At 41.0% G+C, this 19,369-nt stretch overlaps 1 protein-coding gene across 2 annotated transcripts in view; it reads left to right on the forward strand.

Moving 5' to 3' along the window:
* Positions 1-18,952, forward strand: part of CDH23 (cadherin related 23) — a 1,199,511-nt gene extending 1,180,559 nt beyond the window's left edge. Inside the window, exons 43-45 of one of the 2 annotated variants that reach the window (XM_085603466.1) lie at positions 11,011-11,139; positions 13,104-13,217; positions 17,817-18,952. In XM_085603466.1, coding sequence (XP_085459592.1) covers positions 11,011-11,139; positions 13,104-13,217; positions 17,817-18,140 — 567 coding nt within the window. In that variant the 3' untranslated portion in view covers positions 18,141-18,952. The remainder of the gene's footprint in view (positions 1-11,010; positions 11,140-13,103; positions 13,218-17,816) is intronic. The other variant, XM_085603467.1, reaches the window with a different exon arrangement.
* Positions 18,953-19,369: the final 417 nt, after the last annotated feature.

The following is a 19,369-nucleotide window of genomic DNA, read 5'->3' on the forward strand; positions in this document are numbered from 1 at the left end:
CAGTCCTGGAATTCCAAAAGTAATCCTAAAAGTAATCTGTGGCAAATAACATGAACCTTCCATTGAACTCAATGCATTATAGTGTTTAAAATAGTGTTGCCTATTGCAACCACTTGTAACTGTTTACAAAAGACAATTGCATATTGCAAAAGTATTTATATAAAGCATCTCATTCTGAGAAAGTATATTTTAATTCCAATTGTTGGTTCTAAAATAAAACAAGAATATATTTTTTTATATATAAACCATTGGCCTAGAGTTCAGTTATTGAGTGTATGAGACCATTTGCTGACTGAGTGTGTACAACAAATGCTTTACACTGTCCTCTGATACTGCCTTACTGCTCGACCAAGCTACCACTTTAGAGAGTACGGTTATATCTAACGTTAGCCTCTGTCAAACCCTTGGGGACTGTGGACTCTGTACACCCTGTACCTATTAAGGAACAGTATATACAGAGCCACTTTCTCACAGGTACCTGGGCCATTTTTCTAGGCTCCATGTCTGCTTGACCTCCCTCTATGACTGCCATGGGCCGCGTGGTCAGGCGCACCCAGGCGGGGAAACCCTAACATCTCCAAGTGGGACCGGAGCTCCACCTCCTCCCAAATAGTGTGTTCCATGTCATTTGCAAGCAGACAATCCACAGACATGACTGGACTCACAGCTACCCTTATGGAACCTGGGACCCCACCAACCCTTTCAAAGGTAACCAGAGCCACAGGGTAGTAACTCTTGTGGTTGTCAGGTGTCAAAACCCAGTGGAATACATTGGGGATTACCTCCACTGAGAACACCAGATGACACCTAACAGTAGTCATGCTGTCTCCTGTGTATCTTAGCTGAAGGCACACAATTGATGGATGGAATGCAGAACAAATCAAAACATTCACCCCCATTCAAGAGATCTGGGTTAAATCCATCATTCTTTTGCTCACCATGCCACCCCAGTTGAGACCTGGCCATATGCAAATCAGTCTTGACCCTGGGCGCACTTTGCCACTGGAATCAAGCTATCCTGGCTGAAGAAGGGTGAAACCCCGAAACCGGTCCTAGGATGCTTGTTTCCGGTCCAGGGAGGACCTGGCTTGGCAGTTTGAGCTGGACTGTTCCCATGAGGCACAAGGTCAAGATTGATTTGCATAGGGCCAGGTCTAAACTGGGGTGGCATGGTGAGCAAAAGAATGATGGATTTAACCCAGATCTCTTGACTGGGGGTGAATGTTTTCATTTGTTCTGCATTCTGTCCATCAATTGTGTGTCTTTTGCTTTCTCGCCCTAAGTGCGCCAGGTATGCCCAGACATAGTGCCTGGGCTCACTGTGCCACTGGACTCAAGCTATCCTAGCTGAAGAGGGGTGAAACCCTGAAACCGTTCCTAGGATGCTTGTTTCTGGTCCAGGGAGGACCTGGCTTGGCAGTTCGGGCTGGACTGTTCCCATGAGGCACAGGGTCAAGACTGATTTGCATATGGCCAGGTCTAAACTGGGGTGGCATAGTGAGCAAAAGAATGATGGATTTAACCCAGATCTCTTGACTGGGGGTGATTGTTTTGATTTGTTCTGCATTCCGTCCATCAATTGTGTGTCTTTTCATGTGTATCATAGAGCCTCCACCCTCTTCCCATTGATGCTGACCTACTGCCTATACTTTTTGGTTTTGTTAGGCATTTGACACCATCTCTCTGTCGCCCAGGGACATTAGGGTAACCACTGCACTATACCCCTTACTAACTGTGGAAACTTCCTCCTCGAGCACAGCACATGTCGTCCTCAGTGTCTCCCACCGATGGGGGGCTGCTGTCTTTTCAAGCAGTTGGGGTCGCCCTTTGAGTGTCTGTACCTTTGGTACTCAAAGCATTTAAAGGTAAAGTGTCCTGGAGGTTTCTTCCCGTAAAACTCTCCCTTATTCTCTGGGCCCTTTTGAGATCTCAGATGTTTTATCCTTGTCTCCCCCCAGTTTCTTCTGATGGGAACCCTATCCACTGTTTTAGTGATCAACCAGGTACCTTCTTGGACTCTCTCGTGCTGACTATTCTGTCCCTCTCCCTGCAAACTCTCACCCATCTGCTCAGAGCCTTACTGGAGTGATCTATGAAATCCACCCAAGACTGGCTAGATAGTTTGTGACTGTCCCTAAACCTTAGCCTGTACTTCTCTGGGGTGAGATCAAATTTAGTGACAAGAATGGCTTTCATGGGGCATACTTCATCTGGTCATCTTTCTCTAATGTTAGTAAGGTATCCCTACCCCACCACAGTCATGTGTTTCCAGAGACTAGCCCCCCAATCTCCATCTGGGACCCTATGCATTCACAAGGCTATCTGATAGGCTGAAACACATTTGTCAATGTCATCCTCACCACATGGCTACGCACCAGGTCTTAAGGGATGGGGACCTTCCTTTATTCTGGACAGTGGCGCCTGGTGCAGGTAAGCACTGTGGGGTGGGGTGGGGGGAAGTGACAGACGACGATATAGGGAAAATAAAATAAATAAATACAACCACCTACCTTGCACTCGCCACATCACCGATGCGGTGAGTGCAAGGTAAGTGGTTTTATTTATTAATTTATGTTATTTGCCCTATTCCGTCATCTGTCACTTCCCCCCTGCCCTGCCCTGCCCCTCCCTCGCCTTGCCCCACCACGCTTACCTGCACCGGCTGCGACTGCTGCTGGACACTGTGTTGTGACTGCAATCTTTGTAGATGGAATCTGAAAGCTTTTTGACTCCTGTCATGGACTAGCAGAATTTTATTTTTCTTCAGAGCAAGTTTCCTTTCTTCTAGAGCCCTCTTTGTGGGAACCTGCTCCTTGGATGCTTCTGCGTTTTTCTCCTCTGCAGCCAGTTCCAGCTTGACCAGCTGCAGTGTGAGGTCCCATCCGGATCTCATGTCCCCAAACTCCTTAGTTGGCAAGTTGCCAGAGGACATGCTGGGTACTCCTCTGGATACAGCAGGAAACCTCACTCCTGTGATCCCTTTTTTTTTTTCTCGAAGTTTTATATAGCCCAAACTTGACCCGAAATCAGGTATGAGAGCGCTTTACATGAGGACACATTCATTTTTGTTAGGCACGGGGAGATTAAGTGATTTGCCCAGAATAACAGGATGTTGAGCGTCGTTGCCGAGACTCGAACACGGTTCCCCAGATTTGAAGTCCACCGCCCTAACCGTTAGGGTACATCCTCTCCCTCCTCTCTTCTCTAGGGCATGGTCAGGAGGTTTTCATCCTCTTCCTACTTTACGACATAAACATCCTCCTCCTGCTCCTGTGCTGTAGATAGTAACTGGTGGGCCTCCTCCCAGATCCTGAGGGCTTTCTAGAGCTTCTGTTTTTTTTAGCTCCTTGATACTGGTAGCACCCTCACCCTGCAAAACCATTTCAGCTCTGCCACATTGTAGCTTTCAGGGTTGCTAATATCTATTTCCATGCTCGTAGGCAAGTATCACAGGTATAAAAGTGAGGTAAGAACGGAATTTGGAGAAAAATTGAAAAACAGCCAATAAAGGACAATTTAAAGGAAGGTTGAATCTGATTTATATGAAGTTTTTTGTTTTGTACAAATCATTGAGTGGCACTGCACAAACACAAGTGCTGTATCCCACTTCTGAACATCAATGTAAGAAATGGGGTTGAGAGGATTGAAAGCCCCACTCAAGCAACAATCACAATCCTTGTTTGGGTGAGTCACAGAAAATCAGTAAATTAAACTGTGTTCAACCCTCTGGTAGCTTGGCAGAAAGCAGTCAAGCTTAATTGAGAGGCAATGAGTAAAGTAATTATGCAACAAAAAACTGAAATAAAATCAAAAGACAACACCAGAAAAATCCTAAACCAATTCCCAAAAATATAGTAAATGTAAATAAAATGATACAAGATTGACAAAAAACCCACTCAGTAGAACCAGAGTTATTGCATTCTAAAGTTTGCAGTGAAATAGACCCAACAAGCAGAAAGCATCACTCGCAGTTATCTGACTGTGCTGATTTGGGGGAAAGCCACAAGATCAGACTGACCACATGGAGCATGGGCTGGGTAGAAGGACAAGGTTAGTCATGCTGAAAAGTTACAGACTCAAGTCTTGGCGCAAACTGTTCAGTTCGCGTGGGAGGAAGTCACAAGGAGGAAGCTTTCCACACAAAGAGAAGGTCAAGCGGCGCGGGCGGTTATTGCTGTAGTGCAAAGATCCAGTCGTAGCTGGAGCTTTACATTGGCAGTTGCCACTGGCTGTCATTTCTGTAGAGCAAAGAGCAGGTCTTGCATTGCCAGTCATTGGGGATGGTCACTGTCACCGCAAAGAGCAGTACTCACGGGAGTTTTGCAATGGTGGCAGAGCTTCATCATAAACTGGTGCGTTCATGGTCACGAGGATCCCAACCTTCATTATCTGCACCTTTTTCTTCAAGAGAAGCTCTCACTGATGCCAGCCAAGGGTCCCGGACGTAAGGGGCACCTCTTGGGGATCAGGACCCACTCCAGCAGAAGGTTAGCAGCATGGCTTAGGCTGGTCTAGTTGGTGCTGATCAGCTGGGAGCTGCAGGGAGGCCTATAGCAGCTTGTTGTGTCCCTGTAGCTCACACACAAAGTCAACAAACTGACCCTTGGAGACACTTTGGCCTGGTATCAAGACAAGCACGTCCAAACTTCGTTCTTCAAACTGCAATGCTGTCCTGCTTCAGGGCAGTCCTTTTGGCAGCAGGGTAGTTCTTCTTCTAAATCTTCCACAGGTCCAGGAGTTCTTTTGTAAGTAGTTCTGAGGGTCCTCTTTGTTTTTACCTGGTGCCAGCCTTTGTGTGGTGGAAAGCCATGACCTATCCTCAAAACTGGTCAGTTCTTCCCCTTTGCCTGGTCCATGCTCCAAACTACATAGGGTGACAAAAGGGAATCACTGACAGAATATCAGAGGTCAGAAAATCGACCTACAGAAATATGGACGCAAGAATATCGAAGTCAAGAATATCGACATCCTATCTACATTATGGTAAGAACAAAAATATTGAGAAAAAAAATATCGATGTCAATAATATCGTTGTTAAAAATATCATTTTTTATTTAAGTTAAAAAAATAATGTAAAAAAAGAAAATAATACATATAATTAAAATAAACATAGTTAAAAATATTTCACAATGTTTAAAAATTATAAGTAATATATATATAATGTAAAAATAAATTAAACATATACATATAATATATAATATGTATACTTACTTATTAATATTTTCTAATAATTCTTTTAATAACGTATACATTGTTAAAAAATGTCTTTATAAATTATAAATACATCTATACACATAAAACAATAATATAAATAAAAAAATACAATAATTATATGTAACAAATTAAAAATATTAAAATTATTTTTTGTCTTTTTTAAATTAATTATATACTACATTAACTAAAATAATACAAAAAATATTAGATAGCGGAGGTAATAAAATTACTATTCCGACTCTAAACATTGCAACAATAGGGAATGTGTTGGATAGAGTAGGGGTAAAAATTAGTATTCCCACTGCAGTAATTGCAACAGTGGGGAAAGTGTTGGATAGCATAAGGATAAAAATTACTATTCCAACTCCAAACAGTGGAACAGTAGGGAAAGTGTTGGATAGCGTAGGGGTAAAAATTAATATTCCCACTCCAGTGAGTGCAAAAGTAGGGAAAGTGTTGGATAGCATAAGGGTTAAAATTACTATTCCCACTCCAGTGAGTGCAACAGTAGGGAAAGTGTTGGATAGGGTAGGGTTTAAAATTACTATTCCCACTCCAGTGAGTGCAACAGTAGGGAAAGTGTTGGATAGGGTAGGGTTTAAAATTACTATTCCCACTCCAGTGAGATCAAAAGAACGGAAAGTGTTGTATAGCGTAGGGGTTAAAATTACTATTCCAACTCCAGTGAGTGTAGCAGTGTGGAAAATGTAGCATAGCGTAGGGGTTAAATTAACATACTTATTAATTAAATACATTTTGTAAAATAAATAACATATTAATAATTAAGTAACCAAAAAATTAATAATAAACACCAATAAAATTAAATTAATATTTACTTAAATAACATTAAATTACTTCCCACCCTATTCCCCCATAAACACACAACCCGCTACACATAAAAAATAACACAATTAATGTAATTATCAATTAATCATTTAATAAAAATGAATTACCAATTAATAATTAATAAACAAATTAATAGTCAATAACAATAAATAAAAAATATTAATTATAATTAAATTACTTCCCACCCTATTCCCCTATAAACCCACAACCCGATCTAATACTAATTTGCTTTCAAAATAATTACTAATTTCTAAACATTTATTACATATATTTAATAATAATAAAAATACATTACAAAAAATGTTAAACATACATATAAAATACATACTAAAATACATAGCACTAATATAAATATCGATATTATTAACAACGATAATTTTGCTAACGATATTACTTACTTCGATATTAATTACATCGATATTACTTACTTGGATATAAAAAAATATGACTTTCCTTAAGGTCGATATTCTGGTCATCGATATTCTTGGCATCGATATTCTGTCCCTACGATATTAAAAAAATCGATATTAGTGTAGGTCGATATAAAAAAATCGATATTTTGACTGCGCACCGACAAAAGGCAAGGCGGTCCGCTGTCAGGTTCCTTTGTGTGTACTGGGTACAGACCCTTCCCAGCCGTCCTATCAGGATCCTTTCTAGAAGTGCCATTTTTAGAATTGTAACTTAAAATCCGACTTCACCATTAAATATGATTTTAAATTACAGTTCATTTAAGAGTAAACAGCATACCTCTATATGCTCCCAATCCAAAGTTAGCACTTATTAAATATAATGAGGTAACACAGTATTAGTCAATGGGAGATATAGGCCTTATAACACTGAAAAACTACCTTAGGAGTTTTTAACTGCCAGGGTATCTAAAACTTATACTCACATGTCCACATTTTTAAATACATGCACCCTGTCATATGAGTTTTTAGAGCCTACCCTAGGGGTGACTTATAAGTATTTAAAAGGAAGGTTTAGGCAGCAAAAGATGTATTTTCTCAGGTCAGACTAGTAGTTTAAAAATGCACTAGAGGCTGCAGTGGGAGGCCTGGGATATGTTTTACAGTACTACTTTAGTGTGTGGCACGAGTGCTGCTTCCCACTGGTAGGAGTTAATTTAAAGGCCCTGGTTAGAGGTAGTACCATTTACTGAGAGCATATACGTTAATTAAATGTGTCAATTAAGTGTACTCCAATTTTCCCATGTTTGAAGGAGAGAGAACACAAGCAGTTTTGCACTTGTAAGCAGGGGTAAAGTTAACAAAGTCCTAATGCCAACAAAACATAGTCAAGGGTTGAAGGCAAAATGTTTGGTAGAATACCACGCCAAGGATATCAGTTTATCTATGTTAATATCAAATCCCTGATTTTTTTTCCATGCATCATATGGTTTAACTCATTTAGTTTCAAACTCTCCTTTTATTATCAATGTAATTGATTCCATCATTTCAAAAGTTATTTATTTTTATTTTTAATGGTGCTTACCACCTTAATCACCTCCATTATCCTCAATGTACTCTCCTTCCTTACACTCCACCTCTCCTGTCCTTTTTAGGTTTAGAATTCGAGACCTCTTGTATATACTTTAGTATATACTTATATGTGTATCTACTTTGTGGGCTCTGGAGATCAGCCCTAGGACTTATCTGCTTCCGCTTAGGGACTTTGTTTTCTGTTCAACTGCCTCTATTTAACTGTCTTGGTAGAAAACGACCAGCGGAGGTCAGTAAAATACCAGAATTGCTTTCTGCTGAGGGACTTTCTTTTTTAAATTTTTCTGGCAACTGCCTCTATTTAACTTTCTTGATAGAAAACGACCAGCAGAGGTCAGTAAAATACCAGAATCACTTTAGCATTCTCTAGATTCCAGTCCATAGAAATTGTCTTCCACGAGTACCCGTAGACCATAATTTTTTTCTCCAAATCTTGTCTTTTCATTGATGTGACCACCGAAGGCCCTGCTTTTATATTAAAAACAGAGCTTTGGACTATACCATTTCCAGCTGAAAGGCAATATTTCTCCCCATGTGTTTCCATACCTGGCGTGTCACGTAGTTTGGTGCTTACTTTCCCTCCATGTTAAAGAACAGTAGATGTTTCAGCACCCAGGCTAATGTGCTGCATAGCTAAATACATATAAGGTCCCAAAGGTGAGACCGATTGCATTGCAAATGCGTGTTCTGTTGTTCTACCCTCCAAACAAGTTTCTAATTGGTGCTGATTTTGTATGGTTTCGATGTCACCTGTGTGCTACCTGTACTCCCTTCAGCGCTTCCCAACCACCACTACTATTTTCCCATCACAAACTTCCAAAGATCCTTTTTTCATTTTTGCATTCAACTTCATTTACATTTCATACTCTAGTGCAATTTTTTCAAATTTGATCCCAATGATCTGTTATATAGTGTCAACTGTGGAATAAAGAAAGGATGACCACACACTCCTAGTTCCTTTTCACCCGCTAATGATAGAGCCATCATGTTTCTGGCTATGCCTTTGCTTAACCTAGTGATCTTAGTCCAATGGGGTAGTCCAAAGCACCATACCAACAATGCATAATGTGAATGTACAGTGGCACACAGAGTTCATATCTTAATATATTTCGTGATTTCAGTCAAAATGCATTGGAGCTCTTTACATAGATACCAGTTACATTATATAAGGTCAGTTTCATTTTTATGCACGGGGAGCTAGTGCCCAGAATCCCAAGATATTGAGCCAATGCTGGGGCTTGAACCTGGTTCCTCAGTCCCAAACCAATTCCCTCAACCCACTCCAGTCCGCCACCATGTTGCCTTTGCTAATTTGTTATAAAAAAGTGTACGGTAAAGATTCATATTAAAAAAAAGAAAAAACGCTATTCATTTAGAAAATATAATGAAACATAAAATTGCATTTAGAAAAAAACAGACCAGTCTTTGAAAAAATATAATTTCATAACCACCTTCCTTATAATCCCGCCACACACAAAGAGACTTCCATGAAAGCAAGCTTTGAGTAACAACCACTTACCCTTGATAAACTGGACAACTAGAATTTTTTTTTTTTAAAGTTCAATATTATTTGCTGCATGCACACATAGAAGTTACAAAACTGCATGTGAAGATTGTTCATATGCAGGAAGGGGGACCTTCCTCCACATAAACAATCTTCCCCCAACGCATACACCCTTGCACTATGGTGCAAGGGTGTCTGTGTTTGCTCTGAGCAGCTGAACCCAGCGCCAGCACTAGGGAAATCACAGGGGCGCGCCACATTCTTGTGAATACGGCACATCCCTGCGTTTTCAGAATGGAGAAACGTGGCGTTAGCAATGTCTGCTTAATGCCACGTTCCTCCATTATGCTGTAAATATGCCCCTCAGAACGATGCCCACTGTGCCTAAAATCCTCTCAATCTAGATGATGGTTTGCGCTTGCACTAACATCCAACCAAACCGACCTCCTTTCTATTAAGACAATAAAAATAAAATATGGTTCGCTCACATCTGGAGTCCCGTGCTGATTTCACAGCGGTTTGACAAGATGATTGGAATGATGATTCAGTCATGGGGCCAGTTGCGCTCTAAAGTTTCATGCTGATCAGAGGAGATGACTGCCCTATAACACATTAACAATGTGAGCAGAGATTAACAAACTGCTAAAGATACTCTGCTTCAATTCCCCTTTCCTGTGGTGTTTGATATAGACCTATGGCCCATGTTGAACAGTCACTGGCATCACCCTAGAGAGGTAGGGTGTCTAAAGTTGCAGGACTCCCTCCCCTACGTATACAGATCTTAAATCACTGAGTAGGAAAGGGGCATCTGCCAACATAAAATTGTGGGTTGGTATAGACAAATGTATCTAGCTATAATATATGCAAAAGGCAATTAAAAAAAAAATTGTACCTTTTGTTGGCCATCTGAATAATTTTAAAGCCCACTTCAGTATAATTTGGCAGGGGCTAGAACCCTCATGAAGAGACCAATTAAAAGGCCAATATTTCCCTCCATTTTATCCTAAACAAATTACTCAAGCTGCAGCACTGCAGGAAACAGTGCTAACGTCTGCCTCTTGGTGTAGAAAGGATGAAGGTGGCCTGGTTTAGTTCTGCTTGATTGGTGAAATGCTGTTAGTGTTATGGAAATATCTCTAGGATGAAGTATAATAACAGTCAAGTATTGCTCCTCACCAGACTCTATTTGTTAACATATCCGGACACTAAAGTAGAACGCATGACCATGGTGAACAAAACTCCAAGGGTGAGATTTCTTGCTAAAGCAGATGCAACCAGTGTTGACCCAAAAAAGACAAAGAGCCATTCCAGAATTTCAGGATGGCAGCATAAAATATATTTAGATAAAATGTATCTTTTTAGGGGATATTACGGTAAGTTATTTAAGACTTAAATTTCAGGAGTGAATGTCGTGTATATGATGTCACTTGTGGGGTTAATTTCCATGGCCCTCGTTTATGCTTGCAATAGAGAGCTGGTGGGTGATATGATGTCCAACACTGTACGCTTTAAATGATTGTTACTGATACATTGGTTCTAACACTCAACTTCATTTTGTGCACCTAACTATGGAAATTTACGTGATGTGAGTCTGTGTTGAATAGAAAATTACAATAAAAATTTGTTTAAAAAAAATCAAATCAAAAAAAGTATAATTAAATAGTGGCAATCCTCAAAATAATGCATGGATCTGGTCCTCCTGGAACTATGCCCTCCCTCCCGCCACCCCAGGTCTAAAGCCTTTAAGAGAGCAGAGGGCTAGAATTCACACCATTATTAATATCCAATCAAAGGACGGCACGAGTGTGGCAGTAAATTAAGTACTGAGTAAATTGATAGTCATATTTGGAAGCTGCATTTTAAAAGGTGAAGGATAAAAAAGGCCACTGTCGATTTTGCATATTCCAGCAGTCATTTGTATAACTCAGGGTTTTGGAATTGCAGGGTACTTTTGGGAGAGAGCCTGCTGTATCGTCCGGCAAACCAGAAGATGACCGCTACCTCCGTGCAGCCATTCAGGAGTATGACAATATAGCCAAGCTGGGTCAAATTATGCGGGAAGGACCCATCAAGGTGAGGAACTGGTGAATATCCTTTCCCACTAAATGGAATGCATTGGTTAATGGCAGTAGTGTACCACAAAATGACGGGGCCTGCCTGCAGAATGTCATGAGTGGCCCCGAATTTCCCACATGTCACAGATATTTATTGACCTTGTCCTGAAAGGGGTCCACTGAAGGGGTTGTGGGTCTCTTGATAGGGTGGAGGTCCTACTGCGTTTCAGGGGCTGCAGGGGTTTGTCTTATACCCATGGTGAATGGTTTCAGAGCAAAATTAGATAGCCTGTTGAATCTTTGTAATTGTTTCGCATTTTACTGTGCCCAGATTTTTCACATTATTGTTACCATGTATTATCTGTTGGATGCCAGATGAGTTGGTCTTACATCTGGACCTACTTCTCACATCTCTATCACAGAGATCATGGACACACATAGTGCTGGTGTTGGCTGCCTACAGCCTTCAACATGCAAAGGAACAAATTTACAAAGACTTCAGACAACATAGTACATCATCCAAAGTTGTTGTGTTGCATTGCATGAAAGGTGGAAAGCAGAACAGAGCTATATCTAGTAAGAAGTGGTGCTGTTATTCTCTTTCTATGCTCTGGCGCACTTAAGGCTGCTTTGCGCCAATGCACACCTCCTTGCACCAGATCGAAAGGTGTGTGTGTGTGATGTCAAGGGTAGGTTTTGTACTGGAAAGGGAAAGATCCTATATAAAATACTATGCTTTGACATAGTTTAATTCTTTTATAACTTTGTAAGTGTGTTGTACAGTACACTTGCCAAGCTAGAAATGCTTTGTGGAATACATTTTTAACTAATGTTGCGCCCACATAGAGGAGGAATACATTTGTGGCTTAAATTTCTCTTTACCATTGTTACTAGATAGGGATTTGCATCAAAATTCATGGGTGATTGCATGGGAATTCCCCATCTACAACCAATAGAATGCCCTCTTGATGCAGCAAAGTGCTACTTCGCACCACTTTGGGCATACTTTAACATGTTTCACACTAGAAAGCAAATACCAAAATTGACGCTTTGCGCTCATTTGTATCACATTTGTGGTGCTAAACAATGCAAAGCGTTGATGAATTTGACCCAGACTGTACATTCGTCTCTTAAAGACCTTGAAGTTTATATTTTTAAAGCAAAATTGATGTACTATTGAAGTCTATTCAAGCGGAGTAACTAGCTGACTAGTTTCCATGTCTCACTATATTTAGTTCAAACACTGATTTGATAGCTAAGAACATCCACTAGCGGCAGACTGAACAAATGTGATGATATAGAATTTTAGTACTTTAGGTTGTGCAGAAGATGTTCCCCAACAGTATGATCCACCCTCTGCAAATTTGCCACCTAAATAACACACCACGTTCAACAAAAATTTGCTTTAGTTAAAATCAGCATCTCAGTTCCAACCATTGTTATTAGAGTTATCAACTCCCAGACGCTCTTGCCAACGTGGTGCAACAGATTAAGTAAATGCTCACCCAGGGACTCTTACAGACAAGGCCATTTGTGTACACAATAAAACATTCACATAGGGGAAGTTATTTGAATAAAGTTTTAACAGATACTATTTGAACCCTGGTGAATGTGCTGCATTCACACAGAAGGCTGAACTTTCGGTCTATCGTCTGGGATAGCAAAGGAAAACAGACATTTGTATTATTAACACAACCACATTCAACATGAGCAGCAAACAGTCCTTTGGATATGTCTTGTGGATGAGGTATGGTAGTACAAGCTTGGTAGAATACCCTCAGCGTTGACTGGAAAACTAACCATGAGATCCATATCTCCCCATGTAGCAAAAGAACGTCATGCATTTAAACGATATGCTAATCCAGGAATAGGTTTCCCAGTAATACTTGGTTTGTGGGACTGGCAATGAGATCTATGGTATTGAATTGTTAAGATGAGCTGTATGGTTAACAATGGCCACTTTCTTGGACCTCCATGCTCCAGGGCTCCCTGTTGAAGGTGGTGTTGGACGATTATATGAGGCTGAAAAAACTGTTAGCCCAACGGATGGTGCATAAAGCCACCACAAGCACAGGGGACCAATCCTCAGTTACGGAGGTAGCGTTTGTGCAGAGTTTGCAGTGTCACGTAAACTATTTGCATGGTGTTTACAGCAATATGTAGGTCAGAAAGGCCTAGCAACTCATTTTGCATGTCAATTCAAGTATTGCACGCAGTCGCTTGATGTGTCCGGTGAGATTTCTTGTGTGTGCTGTGGGGTAATTTAGTTCATTTTTGGTGTGGTTGCTTGGGTAACATACTATTTGAATGCAGGTTATCACTGCCATATCATATCTTCTTACCCTAACCCTTAAACAAATTATAACTTAAAGGTAAATGTCCATTGGACAGGTGATAAGGATCAATATTAAAAATGTAGGCCAATGTATATTCATATTCCTTTAAAAAATAACATTTGCGTTCAATTAATGACAAATTATCAAATCCACTTAGAAAGGCACCCTATATGTTTGTGCTATTAGTATGGTTTTTACTTATAATGCTTTCCTTAACCCCAGACGAGGCCCAAGTGGTTTGGAGTTCTGTACATTTTTGCATCAGGAAACCAAGGTCAAACATTTGTAATTTGACGAGGCAATGGGTGCAACTTGTTCGTGGAAAGAACGCCAAGATGGTAGGCTAGGTTTCAGTGATCCCAGATCTGGAAGCAGATCAAGTTGGGCTTTGAGCAAGTGCAGTTCTGCCAATTTAGTATTCTTTGGGGCATATTTACTATGAAGTGGAGGAGCCCGGTTTTAACCTCCTTAGCTTAACACCGTGCTCCACCACTGCTGAAACGCAGAGCTGCACTATATTTACAACAATATGGTGCAGCCCTGCGCTTCCCCCTGCGCTTGCGCTAAATTTAGCAGCCTAGGGCAAACGCAGGCACCCTTGCACCAGAGTGCAAGAGTGTCTGTGTTGAGGGAAAGATAGTTTATGTGCAGAAAGGTCTCCCTTCCTACACATAAACAATTTTAAATGACCTTATGTAACTTGTATGTGTGCTGCTTAATGCAGCACACATAAAAGTTGCAAAATGTCATTTTTTTAATGATTGTTTATGTGCAGGAAGGGTCACCATCCTACATAAAAACAATCAATGGCCTTTTGATGTTTCTATGTGTGTTGCGCACACATAGAAACAGCAAAAATGAGGAAAAATGAAATATTTCTCCTCGTTGCGCCTGTTTAAGAGCAGGCTTTCTCTGCTCTTAATTTTGGCGCTGACCCATATTTACGATGCCCTTGTAAATATAGGGCAGCATCAAAATCAATGGGTGTTGCGGTAGAACGCTCACCGCAACACCCATTGCCAACCCCTTTCATGCTAAGTGTAGTGTGAAAGGGAGCCTTATTCACAAGGTGGCGTTAAGTGGCTTAACGCTGCCTATGAATAAAGCGAAGTCCCTCTCGCCACTACAACGTCCTGAAAAGTTACGCTGTGGTGGTGATAGGGGGCTTGTAAATATGCCTCTTTGTTTCTTAATTCCTGTGTAAAAGTCTTCCATTTCTGCAGGTAGCCGTCTCTTTGCTGAAAATTGGCTTGCTTCTAGTGTGCCTTGTTCCTCATAATGGGTAGAGCTTTTCTTCTAGGATATGTGCTCCTTGGTGCGGGCAGTGAAGAGTCACGTTACTGCATGGAGTGTGATTTTCAGTGGTAGTTGGGTGGCTGTAGGTAGAAAAGACATAGAACAGTCCTGGAGTTCTGTCCTGAGACCCTCAGTGCTTGCAAAGTACTATGTAAAAAGGAACTTCGAATGGCTGGTCTGACACTCCCTTCTCATGTAAACTTGGTGTAGATCAATTAAAAGTATTCTTTCGGTGTGGGTGAAGAACAACAGTGTGATTAGGGATTGAAACTTCAGGATTTGCAATGGACAATTATGGATGATATAATGATGTTCTTAAAAAGTTGAAAATGACATTTATAGCTGAACAGGTTCGAGTTTTAAGGCAATAATATTGGACGTTATGGGCCTCATTTACTAGGCCATTGCGCTGCTGAAACGTCACTTTTTGGCACACCGGAAGCACAGTGTGCCTGCCCATATTTGCAAGGCCACATAAGGTCATCCTGCGTGACTTTTCATGACCTTATAAATATTGCCCCCTTTCAAGCATTACTTTGCGTGATAGGGGCATTCCATGGGTGTTGCTGTGGGTGTTCCCTTGCAACATCCATGGAACCTGACACATTCCCAGATTTACAAAGTTTTGTAAAGCTAAAGCTGGGAATGCGCCAAAATCCTATGCCTCCCCAGGGGAGGTATAGGAGTGGTGCAACGAGGAGAAATACTTTTATTCTCTCCTCGTTTTTTCCTATTTCTGTGTGAGCTGCAGAATGCAATGCACACAGAAAGAGGAAAATGCCATAATTAGATTTTTTTGTGTGCAGGAAGGTGTCCCTTCCTGCACCAAACAATCATCCCCGCAATGCAGGCACCCTTGCAACATGACGCAAGGGTGCCTGCGCTGGCGCATGGCAGCCAATTGTGCACCAGCGCAGGTGAAAGCACATGGATGCATCGTATTGTTGTTAATACGACACCTCCCTGAGCTTTGAAAAAAAAGGAGCTCGGTGCAACAGATAGGCTTCGCTGCGTCATTTTTTGTAAATGAGGCCCTATGGTTGTAGTGGTTTGGCTTGGGTGGTGAGATGCCATCTGTTAGTACATGACATTACATCATACTATTTTTTACTACATACATCAAGATGTATGTCACATGTACAGCATGATGTTGTACATGCAATGATGTACTGTGATGTTGAGCTCATAAAGTAGACCGCCCAGGTTTTTCATGGAAACACTAAATTGAATAAGGGAAAATCCTGATCCTTGGAAAACTTCTGAGGGCATAGCTGTGATCTGCCCCCATTGCAAGAGGGTAACCTTCAGACTTATTCAGCCAACAGCGCTAAGCAAGCTGCAACTACTTTGCGTTTTCATGATAAGTATGGCCCTTTTGTCCCGGCATGCTAAGTGGTGTTGCTGAAAAACCAGAAGTGGATGTAAGCCATCTCAATGGCTTGGGTATCAACTTACATTTTTCTCTCTAAGGGCCTCATGTAGGAAGCCAAATACCGGTCGGTAACGGCCGAAATTCGGTAAATATCCCGTTACCGACCCGTATTTAGGCATTTGCTATGTAGGGGGCAGATTTCTGGATTCGGTATTTACCGAATCGGAAATTAAGAAATCGGTAAAATACCAATTTGGTACATACCGAATCCAGAAATCAGATGTAGGGAGCACTCTGAAGAGTGAAAATTAGTATTAGAAATTCGTTATTTACCACCAAATACAGGTTGGTGAAAAATAACGAATACCTTGCACACATGCAAGATTCAGGGGTGCAACAGGGTGTCAATGTGACACCCTGCCACCCTTGAACATGCTTCCCCCATTACCGAATCGGTAATGAGGCATACCTTCCCATTGATTCCTATGGGCCTCCAGGCCCATAGGAATCAATGGGAAAGGTATGCCTCATTACCGATTCATAATTACCGAATTTTTCCGATTCGGTAAACTTTACCGAATCATTACCTACATCACATTTACCGATTCATAAATACCGAATCGGTAAAATTCGGTATTTATGAATCGGTAAATGTGAGGCTACCTACATATGGCCCTAAATTTCCAAAATATGCTGCGAAATGTCTACTATTTTTGCGAGGCAGTGTCAACTATGAATTTTTTGGTACATAGATTATTGTTGAGAATGTTTTGATTGTGATATTAGAATTAACAATATCTTCTGGCTACCAGTGTTGTAGCCTTGGCTGGAACTGACTTCTCCAAATAAACATATATATTATCTGTACTTTCATCTACAGAGATGCTGATGTTTTACTCAAGAGTAAAATATATGCTATGGAAACGAAATCCAAAAAAGGCCATATATAGTAGTTTGAAGATACATGTCCTTATGAATTATTTGTTTAGACTATACGGACAATACCTTTTTGCTTCAAAGGCGTAGAATGCTTCAGAATAAACTGCAAATGGCATTGTTTTTTTTAGTTAACAGTCAAGTGTTTTATCCAGTTTTTTTGCTATTGTGTGAGCACGTTTGAGTTTCATAGTGGTGAAATAAGAATATTTTAGCCCTCAGACTGCACCTCAATACAAGACCGCTTCATTCCTATACAGTCTGCAGTTACAGACTCTTCCCTTCAATCAAGGTGTTATGGGTCCTTTAAAGGGTTGATTCCAGAGTGTATGACCCACATAGTACACTTAGCCCACCACAAAGCAAATATGTTGTACCCTGCTGCCAGGGGGAAGCATTTTGCAGTTCTTAGTAAAATCTGGGTGTGGCTATTCTTAGTGCAGGAGCACAGAAGCCAGGGGTGAAAGGGGGCCACCACAGCCCAGATATGACTGTCATTTACTAACAACTGGAAGGGCGACATTTTCTTGATTGCATTAAGCCAAGGGTATCCTTGCTACGCTTCTTTGTAAAGTGGTGTTTCTGAAACACATTCAAAACGGCAACATTATGATTTTCTTAGAGGTGTTTGTATGTGAGAGGTCATGGAAAGACAAGTACCTTTTCTTCAATGTAGCTTTGAATCCCACCAACAACCAGGATGAGATATACTCTCACATCCTGGCTTTATATCTTATCTTTTTTTCTCTTTTGCAGTTAATCCAAAATGATCTGGATGAAGATGACGAACAGAGCCCCAGCCAGGGAAGCCTCCACTTCAGGCACAAGCAACCAGTTGAGCTCAAGGGGCCAGATGGTATTCACATTGTCCATGGCAGCACTGGCACCCTCTTGACATCTGACCTGAACAGCCTGCCTGAGGATGACCAAAAAATTCTGGGCCGTTCGCTGGAGACACTCAGTGCAGATGGTGGCCTCTACAGTGACAGAAATGCCCGCACAGAGTCAGCAAAGTCAACCCCCCTGCACAAGACGAGAGACGCCATCATGGAGAGCCCGCTTGAGATTACAGAGCTATGACTAGAGGTGGCCTCGCTGGTCTAGCTGTTCAAGAGGCTAGGCCAAGCAAGGCCAAGCCATCATGACAGTTTCTTCAAAAATGAGGAAAAGCACACAGTATGTGACAGCAGGACTTGTCACGTCCCATGCTGGCGGTCAGTTGCAAATCCCAATAGCCAATGACTTCTAACTTTATGTTTATGGATATTAATGCCAGATTTAGAAGGGCATGCCATGGCTTAAGACTTTACCAGCAGCTCGGAGACTGTTTACATCACTTTCAAATTTGATTTTACATCAGTATATTTGTTATTTGTATGAAGTGTTATAAGATTACAAAAGAACAGGGAAGGGACTATGCGCAGTAAATACTGTATATCCACATTTGGTGCTTTCTACTGTCCTGTGCAGGGTCCAACTATCCCTGTCCCCCTCCGTTCTCAGTATTGCAGCTTTCATGCAATAACCTTAGAGTATGGCTACAGAGGTGTAGAAGGACTCGGGCCAAGGGCCCCAAAAGAGCAAAGAAATGTAAATGTGTATCTCCTGAATTTAAATAATTTATTTCTATTTTTAAAACGAAGATACTGCTAAACAGCGAAAATAATACCAGGATAATTCAAGTTGCAGAATGTTTAGATAAAACTTCAACTTCGCTTTTCCATTTTGCTGGCTTACCAAAATGTATGCAGACTTCACGAGACCAACAGGATACGACATCAGGTTTTGAATGTGGTGTGTTTAGTGTTTGTTTTCTTTTTTATTGTTGGTAACTTGGTGAGAATTTTCTGGAATGGTCTGTTCTTCTCAAAAATATAAATTATGACTTTTGATAATTAGTGTCCGGGTGTTGACTTCGTTGTGTGCGATGCAACATGATCTTTGCATGAGTTACAATTCTAAACTTTTGTAAATATAGTTAGATCCTTGTAAGTAATAAGTCCAGTAGCCAGTAGTGTAGATTATGTAGGTTTATTCAGTTACAGGTAAGATGGTACAGGCTCACTGGGAACAGCATCCTGCTGCTCAGCCCCACTCATTCCAACTGACCACTCATCCAAACCATGCACTCACGAACACTATCGCATCACACTCACACAGGCTGAGCAGCAAGGAACTAGGAGATAATAGACTACAACATATATCTCCTTTCTTCAGAAAACAAAATAAACAACAGAACGCAGGGTGGAAGAAAATGCACGTCCTGTAAAAAGTTAACCGATCCTAAATTACAACTCAATTACAAGAAA

The sequence above is a fragment of the Triturus cristatus genome, chromosome 1_2 (genome assembly GCF_964204655.1).
Source record: "Triturus cristatus chromosome 1_2, aTriCri1.1, whole genome shotgun sequence".
Classification (NCBI taxonomy): domain Eukaryota; kingdom Metazoa; phylum Chordata; class Amphibia; order Caudata; family Salamandridae; genus Triturus; species Triturus cristatus.